The 18,009-nt window shown below is 50.6% G+C and overlaps 1 protein-coding gene across 2 annotated transcripts; it reads right to left on the bottom strand.

Moving 5' to 3' along the window:
- Positions 1 to 908: 908 nt before the first annotated feature.
- AKR1B1 (aldo-keto reductase family 1 member B) lies at positions 909 to 17,773 on the bottom strand. Of its 2 annotated transcripts, XM_060305293.1 has the most exons (11): positions 17,187 to 17,342; positions 17,031 to 17,081; positions 9,274 to 9,441; positions 8,424 to 8,540; positions 7,362 to 7,439; positions 6,935 to 7,057; positions 6,322 to 6,428; positions 5,919 to 6,000; positions 5,270 to 5,353; positions 3,524 to 3,606; positions 909 to 1,312 (listed from the first exon to the last, which is right to left on the bottom strand). In XM_060305293.1, exons 1-11 carry the CDS (start codon positions 17,325 to 17,327, stop codon positions 1,270 to 1,272), a joined length of 1,077 nt encoding a protein of 358 aa, XP_060161276.1. In that variant the 5' UTR covers positions 17,328 to 17,342; the 3' UTR covers positions 909 to 1,269. The 2 variants fall into 2 exon arrangements, with proteins under 2 accessions (XP_060161276.1, XP_030709737.1); XM_030853877.3 differs by lacking the exons at positions 17,031 to 17,081; positions 17,187 to 17,342 and adding an exon at positions 17,575 to 17,773.
- Positions 17,774 to 18,009: the final 236 nt, after the last annotated feature.

Raw genomic sequence — 18,009 nt, 5'->3', positions numbered from 1 at the left:
TTGTCTATCCGACCCCCTTTCCTGGCCTTTGTTAATTTAATTCTGGATAAGGAAACAGTATTAATTTTTTAAAAAGCAACAGCATTTGTAAAAGTAATACAAGGCCTTTACTTTTGTAACCCTATTTAAAGTATTCATCCATCTCTGTCACTTGAAGATACAGCGAGAAGGTGGCTGTCTACCAGCCAGAAAGAGGGCCCTCAGCAGAACCCGACCATGCTGGCACCCTGATCTTGGACTACAGGCCTCCAGAGCCTTGAGAAATACATTTCTGTTGTTTAAACCACCCAGTCTCTAGTATTGGGTTGGCCAATTGGTTTTTCCGTAAAACCCAAACGAACTTTTTGGCCAACCCAATAGTTTGTTATAGTGGCCCAAGCTAATACCAATTATTGATGCTTTTCTTCCCTCTGGTCCAGACAACGAGCTTCATGAAAGCAGTTTCTTGTGAGTGGTGCTGCTTAGTAACCATAGGACTTTGGCCTGCACAGGTAGGAGGCACAACCAAGTAATTTGTGAAATAACAAATGGACTTGTGTTCTGGCTCGGCCGTAGGGCTGAGGCTCTCAGCCTTGGCTACACATTAGAGTCACCCAGGGATCCTGCAAACTCTTGATGTCCTGGGTACACCTGGACAAATGAGATCAGTTTCCAGGGATGAGGGCCAGACACGCTAGCATTCAAAACCTCCCAGGTGTCTCTGATGCGCAGCCAGGATGAGACCCAGACCCCTAAAGCTAAATGGGTGAAGTACCGAGGTGATGGGTCCCCACCTAAAAGTAAAGACACCAAGTCCTCCCTCCTGTTGCAGAGATGAGTGGCCTGCTGTATGGGTATCGACAGGAGGAAGGTTGAGGGGCAGGGAAGGCGGTATATCGTCTCAACAAACCAAAACAAAATAAACAGCATCAAACTCATAAGAGCACATTTTATTTGAGGCAAAGAAAAGTCTAGCTAAAAGGATTACAGTTCCAAGCAATCAAAATGCAATTGTTAGAGGCACTATTTTGATTTTGTAAATTCAATTTAGAAAAGGGTACTGGGTTGTGCTTTCCCCAGATGGACAAGAAGAAGGGCAAAGAAAACTGAAGAGACTTCTAATCTACTGATTCTGCTCTTCGGACCCAACACCAAGCTGGCTGAGCCCTCGTTGGTTCATCTGTAAGTCGCTGACCCACCGCTGAGGGACACAGGCCAAACTATACTACACACAATAAAAGTGAGGCGGGGAAAAGCAGGTCACCTGGGGAAGGGCAGGCACCCACAGCTTCAAAACTCCTCGTGAAAGGGATAATCCTTGTGGGCGGCACAGCTATCAGGAAAAAAAAAAACACATTACCTTTTGACGAAGAGACTTTGACCACAACAAACTTCAAAAAGTCAGAAATGGTGTCTCATTTAGGTAGAAAGAGAGGCCTCAGAGGGCACGAGCCTCTTCTGAGACTGCAGATCCTGGGTCTGCCCTTGGGGTCGTGGCCCACCTTCCAGTCCTCTGCCAGGGGGCTCTCATCCATCAGCACCTGTGTGATGGACACCACCCTCCCTGTGTGCCCAGCACTGTGCCTAGGGTGTGCAGGGCGGCAAGACACGATTCCTGCCGCCTGGTAACTCAGTCTAGTTGCAGGACCAGAGAGCACCTATTGCCTTAAACAGTAAGAGGGTGATAATAACATAAGAGATGTTAACAAGTCTGCACACGTGACACAGCAAGTGCTCCGAACACGTGGAACAAGAAGCCACTGTCACCTCCAAAACCTCCTGGTACCAGTGGGAGCTGAAGTGAGGCCAGGAGAGTAGCTGAGGATTTGCTACAGGAAACACAGGGTGAGGGGACAGGCTGGACGTTGAGCTGGGGGTGGACTGACGCAGGCGTACGTGTTGGCCAAGGTTCACAGTCCCATCTGCAGGGCCGATGGCCTGTGTTGGGAATGTAATGGCAATAGCATTGGGAAGTCTGGCTGGGCAGAGTGTGAAAGGCCCAGGGTGAACCCTGCTTGGGGCATACAACTCCTACTCAAATATTTAGGCAATTCAAAAGTTCCACATGGATTTTTTTGTTTTGTTTTGGCATCCTATCAAACCTGAGAAATATAACACTGCCATTAGCCACAGGGGCTCCGTATAGCGATAGATGCCAAACTGTGGCAATGTGGATGCACATATGTGTGTGTACATATGGTTAGAAAACGCTTCCTAGGTGACCCGGGGATGTTGCAGCCAGCCGCTCCCTCCCCGCTCCAACCCTGACCCATTAAACATCAGTGGCCACAGGATAATCTGACAGCTGTTTCTAGAATAGCACTAGAGAGTAGAAGGAGTCTATACGTAAAGGGGCCGAACAGAAAACCCCTGTGGTTTGTCTGCCCTTCAATATGCTGCGTCAGCAGCGGGAAGGGAAAAGGAAACTGAATGAACAATCAGTGATTCTCAAAGCAGAACAGATGTAACTTGGCGACTGATTCACTTCTCTCTTCTCTCTCCCTTGCCCGCCAGATCAAAAACGATTTTCACGTCTAAAGGGTAAGCACCATTAACGCAAACAGGATCATCAGAAAGGGCCAGTGGTAAACTCTGCCTCTGGCCTATTCCGAATCTGAGGCCACGGCGTGGCAGCAACACACTCACAGGCGCGTGCTTGAACGAAGCTCAGGAGAGAGTTATCGGCCAAGATGCAAACCTGGCGAACACCTGCCAGGGCGGTGGGAAGCCACCAGCAGTGCAAACCCAGAACTGGAGAGGGAGCAGAGGCTGGAAGGAGAGAGCTAGCACCCGAGCCAGCCTTAGGGAATGCTCAGATTTTGCTTAGAAGAGTAACTACTTGAGAAGAAGAGAAGAAACAGAGAAGTCAGATGATAAAAATCATGAGAGAGGAGGTTCTTAGTCTCCACTGTGAAGTGGGGAGATTCTTCTTGAAAGCAGAAAATGAGTTTTAAACTTTACGGAGTTAATGCAGTGGTGCAAAAACGAAAAGAGAAAAAACAACCTTCCTTGTCATCTCCCTCAGATTCCACACTACAAGTCAGAGGGAATACAAGGAACCAGCATATATATAGCTGGAGGGGCCGAGTGATTCTCTCGGTCACATGGTTTAATCGCTGTCGGAGCTGAGCCCCAAGCACCATGGTCTTCCAACTAGAACCCTTTCATTAGTCATTAGAGGTGAAGAGTCACATGCAAATTTTTCCAAGAAGGCGGGGCACGCGCCACCTGGGATCATCTGGTTTCAGATGTGCCACTAAAATTTAAGAATTAAAAGTCAATATATGTGGTTACTGCAGGTTAGGCCAACAGTGCATGGGAGCGGGAGAAGACATCTAGGGCAGAGCTCCCTGCGTTTCCCGGGGGGCTGAGTGCGGCTCAGCTGACACACTATAAATGTTTCCTGCTGTACACGGAGGAGAAGGCAAGGTAACATGCACAAGTCAGAGCCGCTGCAATAGCAGGACTTGGACAGTAAGGCCTCCAGGAGCTATTCTTTCATCTGCAGCACCTGATACCCTCCTGGGGCTCTCCCGGGACTCACCTCACCAAGGCACAGACCCTCCAGTTCCTGTTGTAGCTCAGTAAGGTGGTCATATCCGCACTGCTGAGTTCAAAGTCAAAGACCTAAAAAGAAAAAAAAAGAAAAAGAAAAACAACCTTCCAATAAGCTCTGTAAACAGCTATCAAACACAGAATAGGGAAGCATACAAGCAGCTCCAGGAAGGATCACTGGTGAGATGTTGCCTGGAGTGCGGAGGGGCAGGAAGGTAGACTAAACTCAGAGAAAGTTTCTCACATGACTATTCAGAGAACGCACATGTTTTGTCGGGGTACTATGTGAACAATGAAAACAGACCTTCCCTTCCAGAACCTCTGAACAAAATGATACCTTTTCTTCCATTTATTTCTTCCATTCATTTCAAAACCTCTGCCGACCGCTTCCACTGTGATAAGCACCAGGGGGAATACAGTGATGGGTAAGAAGTGTCTTTGCCTCAGTTTACAATGAAGCAAAGGACGAGGTAATTCAACAGCTATGCTACAGGGAATAATTAGCTGCGCACTGCAGGAAAGAGGCTCCACAAAGCACGCAGGGAATCCAGAGGAATCAGGAAGGAATTCCAGCTGGGAAGCCGAAGGATGTGGTCAAAGGAGATGCCATTTGAGATGGGCCTAAGAAGCCAGATAAGGTCTTGACAGACAGAGAAGACGAGAAAGGCGTATCAGGTGGAGAACTTTGCCTGCCCCAGGACCAGAGGAGGGCCCTCAGCTTGGATGATCGTGGAATGTGCAGAAAGCAAGCCTGCTGCATACTCTGTGATCACAACCGTGCAAAAATGTGCAGACTACACAGTAAGATGCAAAATAATTACGTCAGTACTAGAGATTAGCCATTTTATAATGTTTCTTTTCTAACACCTTGAAAAAATAAAATATGAAACAAAAAATGCACCTCTAGCAGGATATGTGTTTCTCGTGGTCACTGTTTTACCACTTTATTTATCTCCTCCACCCTCCCCAGGCCCCAGGGACCAGCAGCACGTGTTACAGCCACAGCCTGGCCAGTGGAACAGGCAAAAATCAGCTGCTTGCTATGGAAACAAGAGCTGCTGGGAACCAGGGCTCAGGTGAAGACAGAGGGGGTCCGGGCAGAGCTGCTCTGCTCAGTGACAGCAGAGGCTCACAGGCGCAGGGACCCTCCTGGAGAGCTCTTCTCCCAGCCCAGCCCCCAACACTGGTATGAGAGGCAGGCAGGCAGGAGGTGCCAGGAGGTCTGCTCTGCTCTGGCAGGTGCTCGGAGAGCACCTCACTGGTGCCCTGGAAGGTCCCTGAAGGCCTTGGGCGTGTCAGCACAGCAGCGTTTGCTGAGCGCTGATGACGGCACCAGGCATTGCGTGAAGCCCTGCGGTGCCTCTTTTTTAATCCTCATGACAACTCTTGAAATAGGTACTATTTTACAGATGGGGAAACGGAGGCACAGCAACTAACGGAGCCCTGAGGCAAACCCAGGCAGCATCACTCAAGAGCAACATTTCTCGGCAAATGATGAGTTCCCCGAGGAGCCTCAGCACAGGTGTGTGCATGCAGAGCGGGGCCCGAGGCCCAGGGCCTGCCGGGCGTAGCACCGCCTCCCAGAGGAACCACTGTCCCTAGTCCGCGGTGGGCTCCCTGCCACTCCAAGAGGAGACGGGGCGGGGTGGGCACACACACGACAATCCAGAGGTCCTGTGAAGAGCTGGCCCCTCCTCCACCGAGAAGACCCTGGGCCGACCAGCCAGGACCTTACCTGGAAGTTCTCAGCAATGCGTTCGGGCGTCACAGACTTGGGGATCACGATCAAGTTCCTCTGCATGGGAAACCGGATCAGAACCTGTGAACAGAGGTGCCGAGTGCGTCCGTATACCGGGAGCTCTGCACTTTCATCTCACCTAATCTTACACACCCATCACCTGGAGAAAGAAACCCCAGAACTGCACAGCGAGGAAACCGAGGCTCAGAGGTGATGGGGTCATGCCCAGCAAGGGGGAGGGGAGACACTCAGGCTCTGACCCCCGAGCCCCGCTCTCAGCCTCCTTGCCACGTGCTTCCGCATCTCCCGGGTACATGACTCCCTGTCTGGGAACGCGCTCTACCACTTGGCAGTGCTCAGCTGATCACGAGTGTCCTTCTATGAGTATAGAGACGGGTGTTCCCAAACAGTGCTGAGGCTGACCCTCGTGCCAGCCCTCGGAGGTAGAAGGGCAGGTCCGATTATCCCCAGACCACACGCAGTCTTCTAAGTCCCTTTCCACCACACTCCAGGACCCGAGCCAGACGTCCAGGGAGCGCTCGACAGGGCTCGGTCACTCTCCCCCCACCCCCCCGGCTAATGGGAACCACCACCACGAATGCAGGAAGTTCTGGGAACAGTCATGAGCGCCTGGAAATGGCTGTACCTGGGCTGTGGTTTTATTGTGTTTGTCTGCAATCGCTTTGATCCTGGGATCCTCCAGTAGGGAAGGGTCCTCGGGCTTGGCCCTGGAGACAGAAACACGGTCTGCGTGAGCAACCATCATCGCCACCACTCCAGGCAGCCGTCAACCCTAACCCTAACCCTCATCGACCTTGGAGGGCAGCCTGCCTGTCTTCTGATTCAGAGCTCAGTTCCAAACTCCCGACCCGCTGGAAAAAGAGTAGGCATCTCGCTACTGGAAACACCAACCAGGAACCCCAACAGGAGGCTCCTGGGGACGTCTGCCCATCGGCCCCAGAAGCGTTTTCCTTGATGCTGGGTTTTTCTCTGTAGCCATTTCTAACCGTCACTAGCTGACAAGAGAACACAATCCCGTGGAAACTCACCAGGGCCTGTCGGGAGAGCCAAGGGGACTGTAGGCAGTCACTACGATGCCTTTGGACTGGCAGTACTGGATTAACTTCTCCTGAGTGAGGTACGGGTGGCACTCGACCTGCAGATGCAAACAGGAGGGCTGATGGTGCCACTGTGGGCAGGGGCCATGGGACACACAGGAAGTCTCCCCATGCTAAGCCCTTCCCTCCCCAGACATAAAGTTATATGTAACCAATGTCCCAACTCCTAGATAAGCTGTTAACAACTGTCTCTGTTTCCCAGCAACTGTCCTTGACATTAACGAGAATAATCTTGTTACCGTCGCCATGGGCCCTGAGGGTTTTTCTGGCTTTGGCCATTTATCAACTGTGACAGGTCTGAGGATCTCAGTGTCTGCACACAGCTCATCTCAGGACCCTGAGTCTTCACAAGGCAGGCTCAAACCCATTCCCTCCTGCAAGTTTCACTCCCAGATGTGTCACTGTCTTTCTGAGCCATAAATCAGGACTCTGCCGGCGTCCAGGGACCTGCCTCCCGGCTGCGCCCCAGGTGACACGGACAGAAAGTAACTGCTAGGATCACACAGTAACAAACAGGCACAGTGGCTTCCCTGCCGGATGTTACCTGGTTCACCGCCGGCTTGTATTTTAAGCCAGGTTTGTTTAAGATCTTCTCCACCTGGAGATGGTTGAAGTTGGAGACTCCAATAGCTTTCACCAGCCCTTCGTCCACCAGCTCTTCCATGGCCTAGAGACCAAAGAGGGTCTGCCTGCTGCTGACATGTGCCCAAAAGGACAAGGGTCAGAAGCACCTCTCGCACCAGACACCTTACCAGGTCCTGCCCTATTTGGTGATAGCAAATGAGATCTTTGGGAAGACAAGAGGCACCAAGACAAAAGCCAGGTTGGCTTTAATGAGACAGGAAGAGCAAAAAACAGAGAGTGACAATTACAGCGAAAGAAATGGCAGAGCTGGGTATTCACACCTGGCCCCTCGCAAGGAGACTGGGGAGCTGGCAAGGAAGGGGAGGCCAAGCCAGGGGCTGCCTTACCGTCCAGGTGTCCACAAAATCGCTGTCACTGGGAACCACGTTGCCGTCCCCATCCAATGGGAAAAAGTCCTTCCCAGGCTGTGGTAACAATCAAAGACAATCAGTGACAGCCCTGCGTAGATCTGCTGGGGGAGCTGCATCTTTGAAAGCAAAGTTCTGATACAATTATTCTAAGCTACAATAGCTGGCTACAGTTTTAGAGGATAATCAAGAGCAAATCCGGGTCAGTGTGAAGAAGAAACGGCAGACGACTCCTGGGCTGGTGCTGGCCATCAGGTGGAGATGGACAATTCTCGGTCAGTGAGATGAACCCCGCCGTGGATGGCAGTGTGTGCATGGGCAGGGAGGACTCAGGGCCAGGATTCACAGGGCCCATGTCCTGGCTGGATCCAAACCTACAAAACCACCACCTCACCGAGCCTTGCCAGCTTACTGTGAAAAACGAAGGTTGAAAGTAAGGCCCCGATATACCACAGGGCAATAAAATAAGAGTTACAGGGTAAAAACCTGCATGCCTTCAAGCTGGTTGACAAAGCAGAAAACTGAGCCCCGTGGCTAGAAAGGAGGCAAAGGACATAATAGCTCTAGAGCTTTCTGTGAAGAGGCAGGCTGCCAAGGTTTACCCAGCTCCCCCAGGATGGGGTGTGTGTGGAATGTAGAAACACGCACAAACATGTACAGGGTATGAATGGGTGTGTGTGTAGGTGCCTGAGGCAGGGGGGAGGGGCGGTCACTGATGACATCTTATGGCCATGGGCAGGAGTGTCACCTGAGCCATGTTCACTGTCACAAAGTTTCAAGTTATACAATCACCAAATGACAAAGAGCAGCATTCTTCAAACTCTGAAACGTGCATGCAAGTCACCTGAGGTTCAGATTCAAAGGGCCTGGGTGGGGCCTGAGACTGAGTTCTAATGAGCTCCCAGGTGATGCCATTGCTGCTGGTCCAGGCACCATACCTTGAGCAGAGCAGCAAGGACACACACAGACTGTGTACCTGCTCACGACCTGCTAACAGGAGAGGGTGATGCCACAGGCTACACCTGAGCCCCGGGTACCTACCTTGAAGCCAGTGGGCCAGTGAATAAGGTAGAGGTCCAGGTAGTCCAGCTTCAGGTCGCTGAGCGTCTTCTGGCAGGCGCCTTTCACCAGGTCCTTCTCATGGAACGTGCACCACAGCTGAAGCCAGCGAGAGAACGAGTCTTACCCTGCGTGCCGGAAGTGCTTTCCCGGCCGGGAGCCGGACAGCTCGGGGACAGAGGACTTGCTTCCCTCTCCCCACAACCCACCCACTTCACTGTGACGCTGTACACAGTGGGGAGGGAGATTCCATTTCACACGTGGATCCTAACTCTTCCAAAGGAAGGGAGGGTGATCAGATCAAGGAAACCTTTCACAAGGACCAAACTGAAGGCACCAAGTAGAATGGACAGGTCAGCAAGCCAGCCCCAGGCTCCAAACATGAGCTCTCTGGCCTACTCTCCCACAGGCTGGTCTTCGTGGGGCCAGCCCCACCCTCCCACCCGGTGTCCTTTGGGCACCACCAGCCTCTGGGTGAAAGACAGCGGCCAGCGGCGGAGATCAGTCTGCAGGTGGGAACCAAGTACTGTCCTCAAAGGTAACTCCCTGGAACGGGGGTGCCAACCCACAGCTTTGGCCGCATCAGCAAAGGGCTCCAACCAATGGGTCCGGGCGGAATGACCATCCAACAGACAGGCGGCCACAGACGGGCGAGCCCTAGAGCCCCCATGGCCTTGAGTCAACACACCTCCCCTGGAAGAACTGCCTGCCAGGTGATAACCGCAGCTGTATTAGGAGGCCCCAGAGCGTGGTCGTGGCCCCTAAGCTAATGCTGCCCCTGGATGAATGCGGACAAGAACCCTCCCTCAGGCTCCCCTGCAGAGCAGGGTACCTTGCTGACGATGAAGAGGTCCTCACGCTTCACCACCTTCTCCTGGAGCTTCTCCTGGATGGCCAACCCCACCTCGTTCTCGTTCTGGTACACGTGGGCACAGTCAATGTGACGGTATCCAAGGTCAATCGCTACCTTCACAGCCTCCGTCACTTTGCCCGGAGGGGACTGAAAGAAACAGGAAATGGAACGCATGGGGATAAAACCAAAAATGAAACAAAACACACAGTGTGCACACAACCCAGAAGCAAGGGCAGCAGGAACCCACGGCTCCTCAGGGGCTCCTGCTTCTTTTAAGGCTAGCAAAGGCAGGCCACGGTAAGTGTCTGAACATCCCGAGGTGAGATGCAATGTTGCTTCATTTTAGGAAAATCTGACCACCACTTACTAGGAGCACAGATCACCTTAATTAGATGGGCCAAAGCCTCTCCCTTCCTTGTTTCTTCAGAACCCACTGACGGTATAAAAAATCCCCCACTCTCTGGATCTATTAGGTTCCCAAGACAATAAGGGATACCGTTTCCTTCAAACAGCTCAAAATATTTCAAAAGGCTGTAAATATTCACTCCAATTCCCGTTTGGTTCCCGAGTTCCGTGAGTGAATGCCTAGGATTTATTTTCTCCTTCCACTCGTGGATTCTGGTATTGGCCATCACTTGTTTTTAAGCAGTTTTGAGTGTATCAAAGTCAGGAACATTACTGGTGCAGATTCAAAGGCCTGTGCTCCAATCTCACTGTGTAAGAATCTGCTTTAAGAGGTGGAGGTGGGAGGTGGGCCCTCAGAGGTATTAGCGGACAGAAATGAGTTGACAGGAGGGGGAAATGGGAGCTGTGGAAGACCACCATATGGCTTGTGGTCAGAGCGGCAAAAAGACTGAATGCCGCGCCTGCCCTGACCATCTGCGCGTCTGAGTGAGCAGGACAGGCGTGGGGAGCGCCCCCAGCACCCAGTCTGGCCGCACAGACATCTCCGCGATGCTCCTCTCAGACCAGAAAGGTGGAAAGCAAACGCGTGTGCATCAGACTGTTGCATGCACACAGCGCATTCCTCTGGAGAGCTGGGGTAGAAAAGAATGACCAGGAAAACTCCCCAGGGCCACGAGCAGCTGCAGACATCTGCTGTTTTGACATCGGCTGTTGTGAACAGGCCAGGGCAGAGGAGCGGGGGACCCTCGCCCAGCTCTCTGGCCACCACGGAGGGAGTAGGGGGCGTGGATAGGCGATGCTGACCTCAGGTATGAGATCAGAAAACATCTTCAGACAATCTGGCAACCTCCTAGTTCCCTGGAGGACCCAAGAAGCTACACCTGCAGCCTTCCCCCCACCCTTCTCGGTTAAAGGAACAGAGCAGGGAAACCATGGCATAACCAGAACGGAGTAAGTACCACAGCCTCCTTGTGGCGTCCTGGGCACAGCTGCTGATGAGAGCAGAGCAGAGCACACCCCTCCCCAGGAAAGAGAGCAGGTAAGGAGACCCAGCCGGGGAACTGGCTGCCGGCGCGCGTCAACTCTCTTCAGGCTTGATGACGCCCTGACTGGATTTCTCTGTGGGCCTGTACTGTGCCAGTCCAGCACCTTACTGCCCCCAACCATGGGCAGAGGGGCAGGAACCTTTCCCAGGCCCAGCCCAGCCACACGCTGCATCTGCCACAGCGACTGGCGCAGGGCCAGAGACATGACCCCAGCCAGGCCCATGAGAATCAATCTTTGGACTTCAGCTGATGCTACCAAGACAAGATTTTCTTCTGCTGGGGTCCCGGTGCTGGAAGCATGTGAGCCAGGAGCTGCTAGAGGAAAGTGGGGTTGAGGGACAGATGAGGGTTGGTGAGAGACGGCTCCTGGGCACATCTTTTATAGCCTTGAATCTGGTACACCTGACATCATTTTGTAAGTCAATGAATCCCCACCCGGACACATTTTTTTTCCTGCTGAAGATTAAATTGGTTATTCAGTTCCTTGGAACCGGAAGACTGCAGAGTGGGATAATCAAGGCTGCTGAACAATTGACAAAAAAACTTAAAAACACGTTCTTGTGATGTTTTTATAGAGAAGCCAAGGACAGAAATGACCTTCAAAAGGTCACGAAGAAGCTACAGCTCCCTGACCCTTCCCTGGACAGAGGGCTGATAAGCGAGAGAAGCACGTGCCGGGAAGCTAAGCCCAAACTGCTTTCAAAGGGGAAAGCAAAGCAGAAGCAAGGACTGTCATGCATTTTACAAATTAAATTTGTACAAGCTGTGGCAATTCATAAAAAGACTCTTGCGAACGGGTGCTACATGCTGGCCTCCCCTTTTCAGAGACGCCTTTGCAGCAGTGGGGACTAAGGTTGCCTGCGGCCGCCGGCTCTGTGTACAGCCAAAAACCAATGGCTCTCACCTGGGGTGGGCAGGCCAGGCCCGCCTCTGGGACAGGCATGCCGGTTGCGAGAAGGCTTGTGCCAGGGCAGATATGTAACAAAATGGAACCTGCCCCGTGCGGTGTTTAGCCCACAATGGCTCAAACTGAAAATAACAACAGCTGCCATTTGTGATGGGTCAATTTTCACTAGTTTTAAACGTATTATTGAATTGAACCTTCACCACGACCCTGGTAGATACTGTTATCTCTGTGGATAAGGGAACTAAGGTGCAGAGAGGTTACGAAACTGGCCATGATGGTGCAGTAAGATGTCAGGATTCAAACCCTGGCACGAGGACCTGAGAGCCAGCCTCTGCTGAGAGGTCTGTGTACTCTGGGGTGGACCCCAAGAGGCTGTGAGGCAGGGAGAGGACAAGTCTCCTGGGCTTGGAAAATCATCCTCTGAGATGAAAATATACCAGAATCCACAAACTATGTTCAATACTATCTCAATCAAGAGCCCTTCCCACAGAGACTAAACTAACTTCCCTCATCACTTTAAGATACGGTAAAAAATGACTCAGTAAACTTGGGAATGCTAACATACAATTACACCATCTCCCCATCCCATGTCCACATTGAAAACTGCCCATGGAAGGCAGGGGTCCAGACTGAGACTTTGAAAAGAAAACAAATCGTAAAGATCTGTTTCCGTACATCTAATAGGAAATCTGCAGAAAACCAGTAGAGGAAACACCCAAGTTATAAATAACCAGATTATACAAAGCCTTTAAATTTATTTTAAAATAATACTAATACAAATCCTACAGACAAAATCATGTTTGAAATTCATTTCTGCCACTAATCTGCCCTGTGACTTGGCCACAGGCACCTATTCCCATTCCCCTCAGACCTTACAGTTCCACAGCTCTAGCTTGGGTAGCAACTTGATGATGTTCTGGGCTGATGGCAGCAAATGACAGTGGTGACAAGTCTCTGCCCCTGAGGCCCCCATCAGCTTCACAAACTGAGCCTATTTTCTTTTCATATAACACTCCCAGGAAAACTACTGTCAGTCTCTCTCTCTCTCTCTCTCTCACCCTTTAAAAACCTCATCATCTTCCACTTTGCTTGTAGCCCATGCACGTTACTTTAAGATAGTATCCCTCCCTCTATTCCCTCTGCAAGTCAAAAACAAAAAACAACAACAAAAACACCACAGATCCAAAGAAGAAAGGTTATAAAACAATGTCATTGGTAAAAACAAAGTATCTCAGAGATTGACTCCTCTGCAGTTTTAACATGGGGATTTCTGGGAGGAAAGGACTGTGTCCTTTCAGACATTTTTTTTTTTTTTTTGAAATTTTCTCTAGTTAGCAGGTATCGCTTTTGTAATGAAGGAGGTGGGTAGGGAACAAAGGAAACTTCACTTTGGGGAAGAAAAACCATCCTGGGTAAGAAGTATGAGAACAGTGTGCCAATGGTAACCCTGGAGCAAGAAACAGGTAACCATAACTTTTTTATTTTTTTATTTGTTTTTTTAATTTTTGGCTGCATTGGGTCTTTGTTGCGGTGCACGGGCTTCTCATTGCGGTGGCTTCTCTTGTTGCAGAGCACAGGCTCTAGGCACGTGGGCTCAGTAGTTGTGGCTCGCAGGCTCTAGAGAGCAGGCTCAGTAGTTGTGGCACACAGGCTTAGTTGCTCCGCGGCATGTAGGATCTTCCCGGACCAGGGCTCGAATCCGTGTCTCCTGCATTGGCAGGTGGATTCTTAAGCACTGAGCCACCAGGGAAGTCCCCAACCATAACTTTTGATGTGAACTTAGATTAATAAAGAAATAGGGCATCAACCTCTAAGGCCTTATAAACTAACATATTCCGGAAAAGCTGTCACTGAAAAACAGTTTAACCTCTTCTGATTAAACCAGCTTTTCTTCAGAGAAACTCAACCTGCATTTAAGAGAAACTAAGCTTATTTCTTATTATTGGTTTTGTTTAAATACTAGTGATGTCACAATATAATTTTGTTTTTCATTGTAAATATAAAGCATTTCAACTAGATGCATGTTAAACAGACATCTGTGACCTAATTTCTCAAAATGTATTCCAGGTTCCAATTAATTTACTTAGAATCTTCTGGAAGAGGAGTTGGCAAACTTTTTCTGAAAGTGGCCAGACAGAAAATATTTTAGGCCTTGTGGGCCAAATGGTCTGTCATAACCGCTCAACTCTGCTGCTGGAGCAGCACAAAAGCAGTCATAAAAGACATGTAAAAGAATGAGATGTGTTCTAATAAAACTTTATTTACAAAAACAGGCTGTGGCCTGCGGTTTACCAACCCCTGAGCTGCTGGAAGAGCATACAAAGAAATGGGGATTAGGCAACAGTCCCAGCCTTGATTTGTCCTAACTCCTATTCACAGATAACATTCTGGCTTCCAATTCAGCCCCTCCGTAATAAAAAGGTATTCTGATATTGAACGCAGATATTCTGGGGACGAAAAGGGTTTCAGCCCCTGCTCTAACTTAATCAGTTGACAATACAGTCCCGATCAACTTGGGGTAAACCTGAGCGAGCTGGGCCTGCTCGCCTCTCGCCTGCCCTTGTGCTTACACACAACGCTCCCACTCCGCACAGCTGGGAGACCTGGATCTGGCAGCTTTGTATCAACAAGGCTTAAAATCTGCCACACTCGTAGGACTCCAACAACATAAGCATCTGGCAGAACCCTGAGAATGGCAACAATGTGCAATTTTTCACAGCAACAGAGACGCTTTTCATTGTTTGGTGCAGAGAAGCCAACCTCACTTGGCTTATCGTGTTCAACTATGTCCAAATTTATTTTACAGTTTAATAATGTAAACCACAATTTCCAACGATAAAGAGCATTCTGCTGAAGAATCTCTTTCATTGCCTTATCACAGGACAACAGTCAATTCTGGCTATGGTTTTTACACCAAAGCTCATAACTCGGTTTGGCAACAAACACAGACCAACTTATGAAACCAAGATTAACTTCCTCCCGCTCAACATGAATCAATCTGTCCTGAATTCCAAGACATCACTGTCTCCACCTGGTTGAGATGGGGATGGACCAGGAATGGCCCTGGGCAGGCAGGTCTTATTTAAGTATCTTTGCCCTTGAAGAGCTCCAGGTGTAGGCCTGCAGGGAGATGAGGCTTGTGAACTACTGTTTTAGCTCCAGTGCCAGCACCTCTGCCCTCTCCCCTCTTCCCCAGGCCGGGATCTCAGGCCATCATGAGCTTGCCTTGAGTTCTTTCTCAGCATTTTCTCCTGTTCTTAAAGGAAGTGCTATCACCCTCAAAGAGGCAAAAACTGGTTTATCAGCGGCAAAAAAAAATCTTAGCTTATAAAACGGTTTGTGGCCCGTCAAAGAGCCAATGGACACAGACAGATGTACAGTCTATCTGTGATGCTGAACTTTACGGTGAGGGGGGGCGCCGCTAGAAATTAGGGGAAAATGTCTCAAAGGCTCCTGGGTGCGGGCAGATACAGAGATAATGGAAAAGAGATGGAGAAACTCTACCTCCATTCCTAGGTTTTGAGTATGTGGGTGAGTTACAACGGCCATTTACCATCAACTTTTCAGCTAGGGCCAAACATTTATCAGCAACAGGACACTGGTCAGCATCAGAAGTAATCTCTGTTTTAGTCGCTTCCTGGCAATACAATGCTCATGGCTTATTTACCGTCCATTGGGGACGTCAAGCTTGCCAAGGGAAACTGCCTCTAAGCCACATGGGCTCTGAGGCAGAGATGCTCTCCCATCGGCCTGAAACCTTCACCTCCAAAGAGAGAACGGAGAGTGTGAGGACCTTCAAAGGAACAGTGATTGGAGACTCCCAGAACCCCGCCAGGAGTCTGAAGGATACAACACAGCCACCATCACATGGAAGATCCACAGGAACGAGGTGCTGCACCCACTCCCAGAGCCTCCCCCAGTTCTCACAAAGATAAGCAAACGGTATTTAGGTAACCCCATCTTTGTCCAGCATCTGTGAAGGAATATATACACACACACACAGGGGAAAGGTATTAAAACACTATTCATATACCTTTTTTACTTGAAAAAAAAAAAAGGAAATCTACTCCAAGCCCATACTTATACCATTTCACTGTCACCTCCCCTACCACGCCTCTACACAATTCTGTACAACATCTCCTCGCCGCCCCCAAAATCTAGTTTATCTTACTTCTTCGTATTAATTCAACACATATCTTTAGGGCACCTACCATTTACCAGGCACCTTGAGCAGTGCTGTAAATAGCTGTGACCAAGGTAGACGCTACCCTTGCCCTCAATGAACTTAGTCTGCTGGAATGAATGACCTAAATGTACAGTTACAGAGCTATCTTAACTAAATATACAGCTTTGGGGTTGGTGGGGGGAGTGTCAAGTGCTCAAGCAAATGATTTAAAACCCGCTTTTATCAACTTTTACTCCGTATTTACCCCAGCCTCGTGATTTTGAAATGATGAACCTAAGGTCAGGACCATAATTTCTGAAACCGCGAGCTTAGAATAAAAATATTGGAATGCGTCCCACCCAGTAAGGTTTAAGTATTGTTTTGTGGAACTTTTGTTCCAGTTACATGTGATGGTGGTTCACCATCGTAAAAACTGTAATGTGCCATTGCCAACAAAGTGTCTGTTCACATCCATTCCAAGAGAATAACCTGTGACAGATGTAATTTAACTTGGTACAATGGTCATAATTCAATTACACCCTTAGAGCCACCATTGGGCTTTTGGAAGGAAACACAAGTCACATATACTCTGATCACTTTGGCCAAGAAACACTTTCTGTGTGAGACAACTCTACGACCCTGTATTCACCCTTATATTTACAAATTTTCAACTGCAGGTTTTCGGGTTGAGGTAAGCACCATCCGCTACTCTATTTCAAACCATTCCACGGCGCCCTCAATCCATGCAGTGTTTTCTTTTCCTTGTCTGTGTGTAAATAACCAATGCCCAATCCTATATTCAAAGTTCCAAGGAAAACCCTGGTCACAGCTGTGCAATGTAATATACAATACCCGAAGCTAACGTATAAGCGGCTTAAAATTATTGGGTTTCCCTCGGCGCCCATAATACCACCCCTCTGCGCTAATTTTCAGATACTCAGATTACCCCTTTTACTCCTAACCGTTTCTTGGGGACTCTGTGCACAGATTTCAGTGGTACCGAGGTCTCCGAAGAGTTTTACTACTGAGGGCAGCTCGCAGTTTTGCACGGGCGGGAACCTCCCGGCCCAGATTCTCCGCCCAGCACACTACACCCCGAGAGGCACGCCCGGCTCCGGGGGGCTCAGTGGCTCGCGTCTGGGGACATGTAAATAGACGGGTCCTGGGCAAACTCGTGCCGCCTAACGGAATCACCTGCAGTCTCCGAGCTTACCTTGGGACGCTTATTCCTGAGGGAGCAAAACCGGATACGATTAAGGACAAACTATTTCGAAGAAAGACAAAGGAGCGGGCGTAAGAGGTGCCGTTAAGCGAGGGACGCCGAAGCCCAAGTCTCTTTCCCCTCCATCTCTCAGGCCCCGCCCCCGACCTCCATCCTCGGGGCCACAGCGGCGGGGACACGGGAAGCCCCCTTCGTTCGGCGCCCCGTTAGTGACTTTCCAGCTGGGGTAGGATTCAAAGTGCGGCCCGCGGGTCCCAAGCACCAGGGGTTACAGGGTCGGCCGCCCATGAGGCGTTCTCAAGCCCCCCACGCAAGGCCCCTGGGTCGAAACCGCAGGCCAGCGCCCTGCCCGCCTCGGCGTCCAGGTTCCCGCGCTGCAGGCCCGACCCCGCCGGGGGTCCGGCCAGCCCGAGCGTGGCTCCTCCCAGGCGGGGCGTCCGCGGCGGGGTCGCTCAGGGTCACTGTAGGTCTCTTCCCGCCCCAGGCCGCGCCGAGCCTGAAGCGAGCCCCGGACTGCGCTCCTCAGGGCACCTACCTTCCAGGTGCCCAGCCCCAAGATGGGCATCTTTGCGCCGGTGTAGAGCACGAGGTGGTTGGCCATGACTGCTGCGCTCCGCTGACTCCGACCAGAGGACCATGAAGCGTAGGCTGTAGCGCGGTCCTTTATATAGCCGGTGAGGCCCGCAGAAGCGGCGGGTACGATAGGCGCCCGGCTACGCAAAGGCAGCTTCTGATTGGCCCGCCCGCCAATCAGGACGCAGCGCCTCTGTTAGCCCGGGGTGGGGTGGCTCTGCCGGGAAGCTCCTCCTGCTAGGTCCTAGCGGGACCGGATTCTTTTCTAGCCGTTGGTTCGCCCACGCCCCGCGCGGCGCAGCTGGCTCAGCCAACTGCTGTGGAGCGTGGAAACGCGAATGTTTTAGCAAAAGTAACAGACTTCTCATAAATAAATAGCCTGGGAAGGGTTTTTTTT

The sequence above is a fragment of the Globicephala melas genome, chromosome 9 (assembly GCF_963455315.2).
Source record: "Globicephala melas chromosome 9, mGloMel1.2, whole genome shotgun sequence".
NCBI classification, from domain to species: Eukaryota; Metazoa; Chordata; class Mammalia; order Artiodactyla; family Delphinidae; genus Globicephala; species Globicephala melas.
Note: the sequence above shows the minus strand (reverse complement) of the source record. Positions and strands in the feature narration are given on the sequence as shown.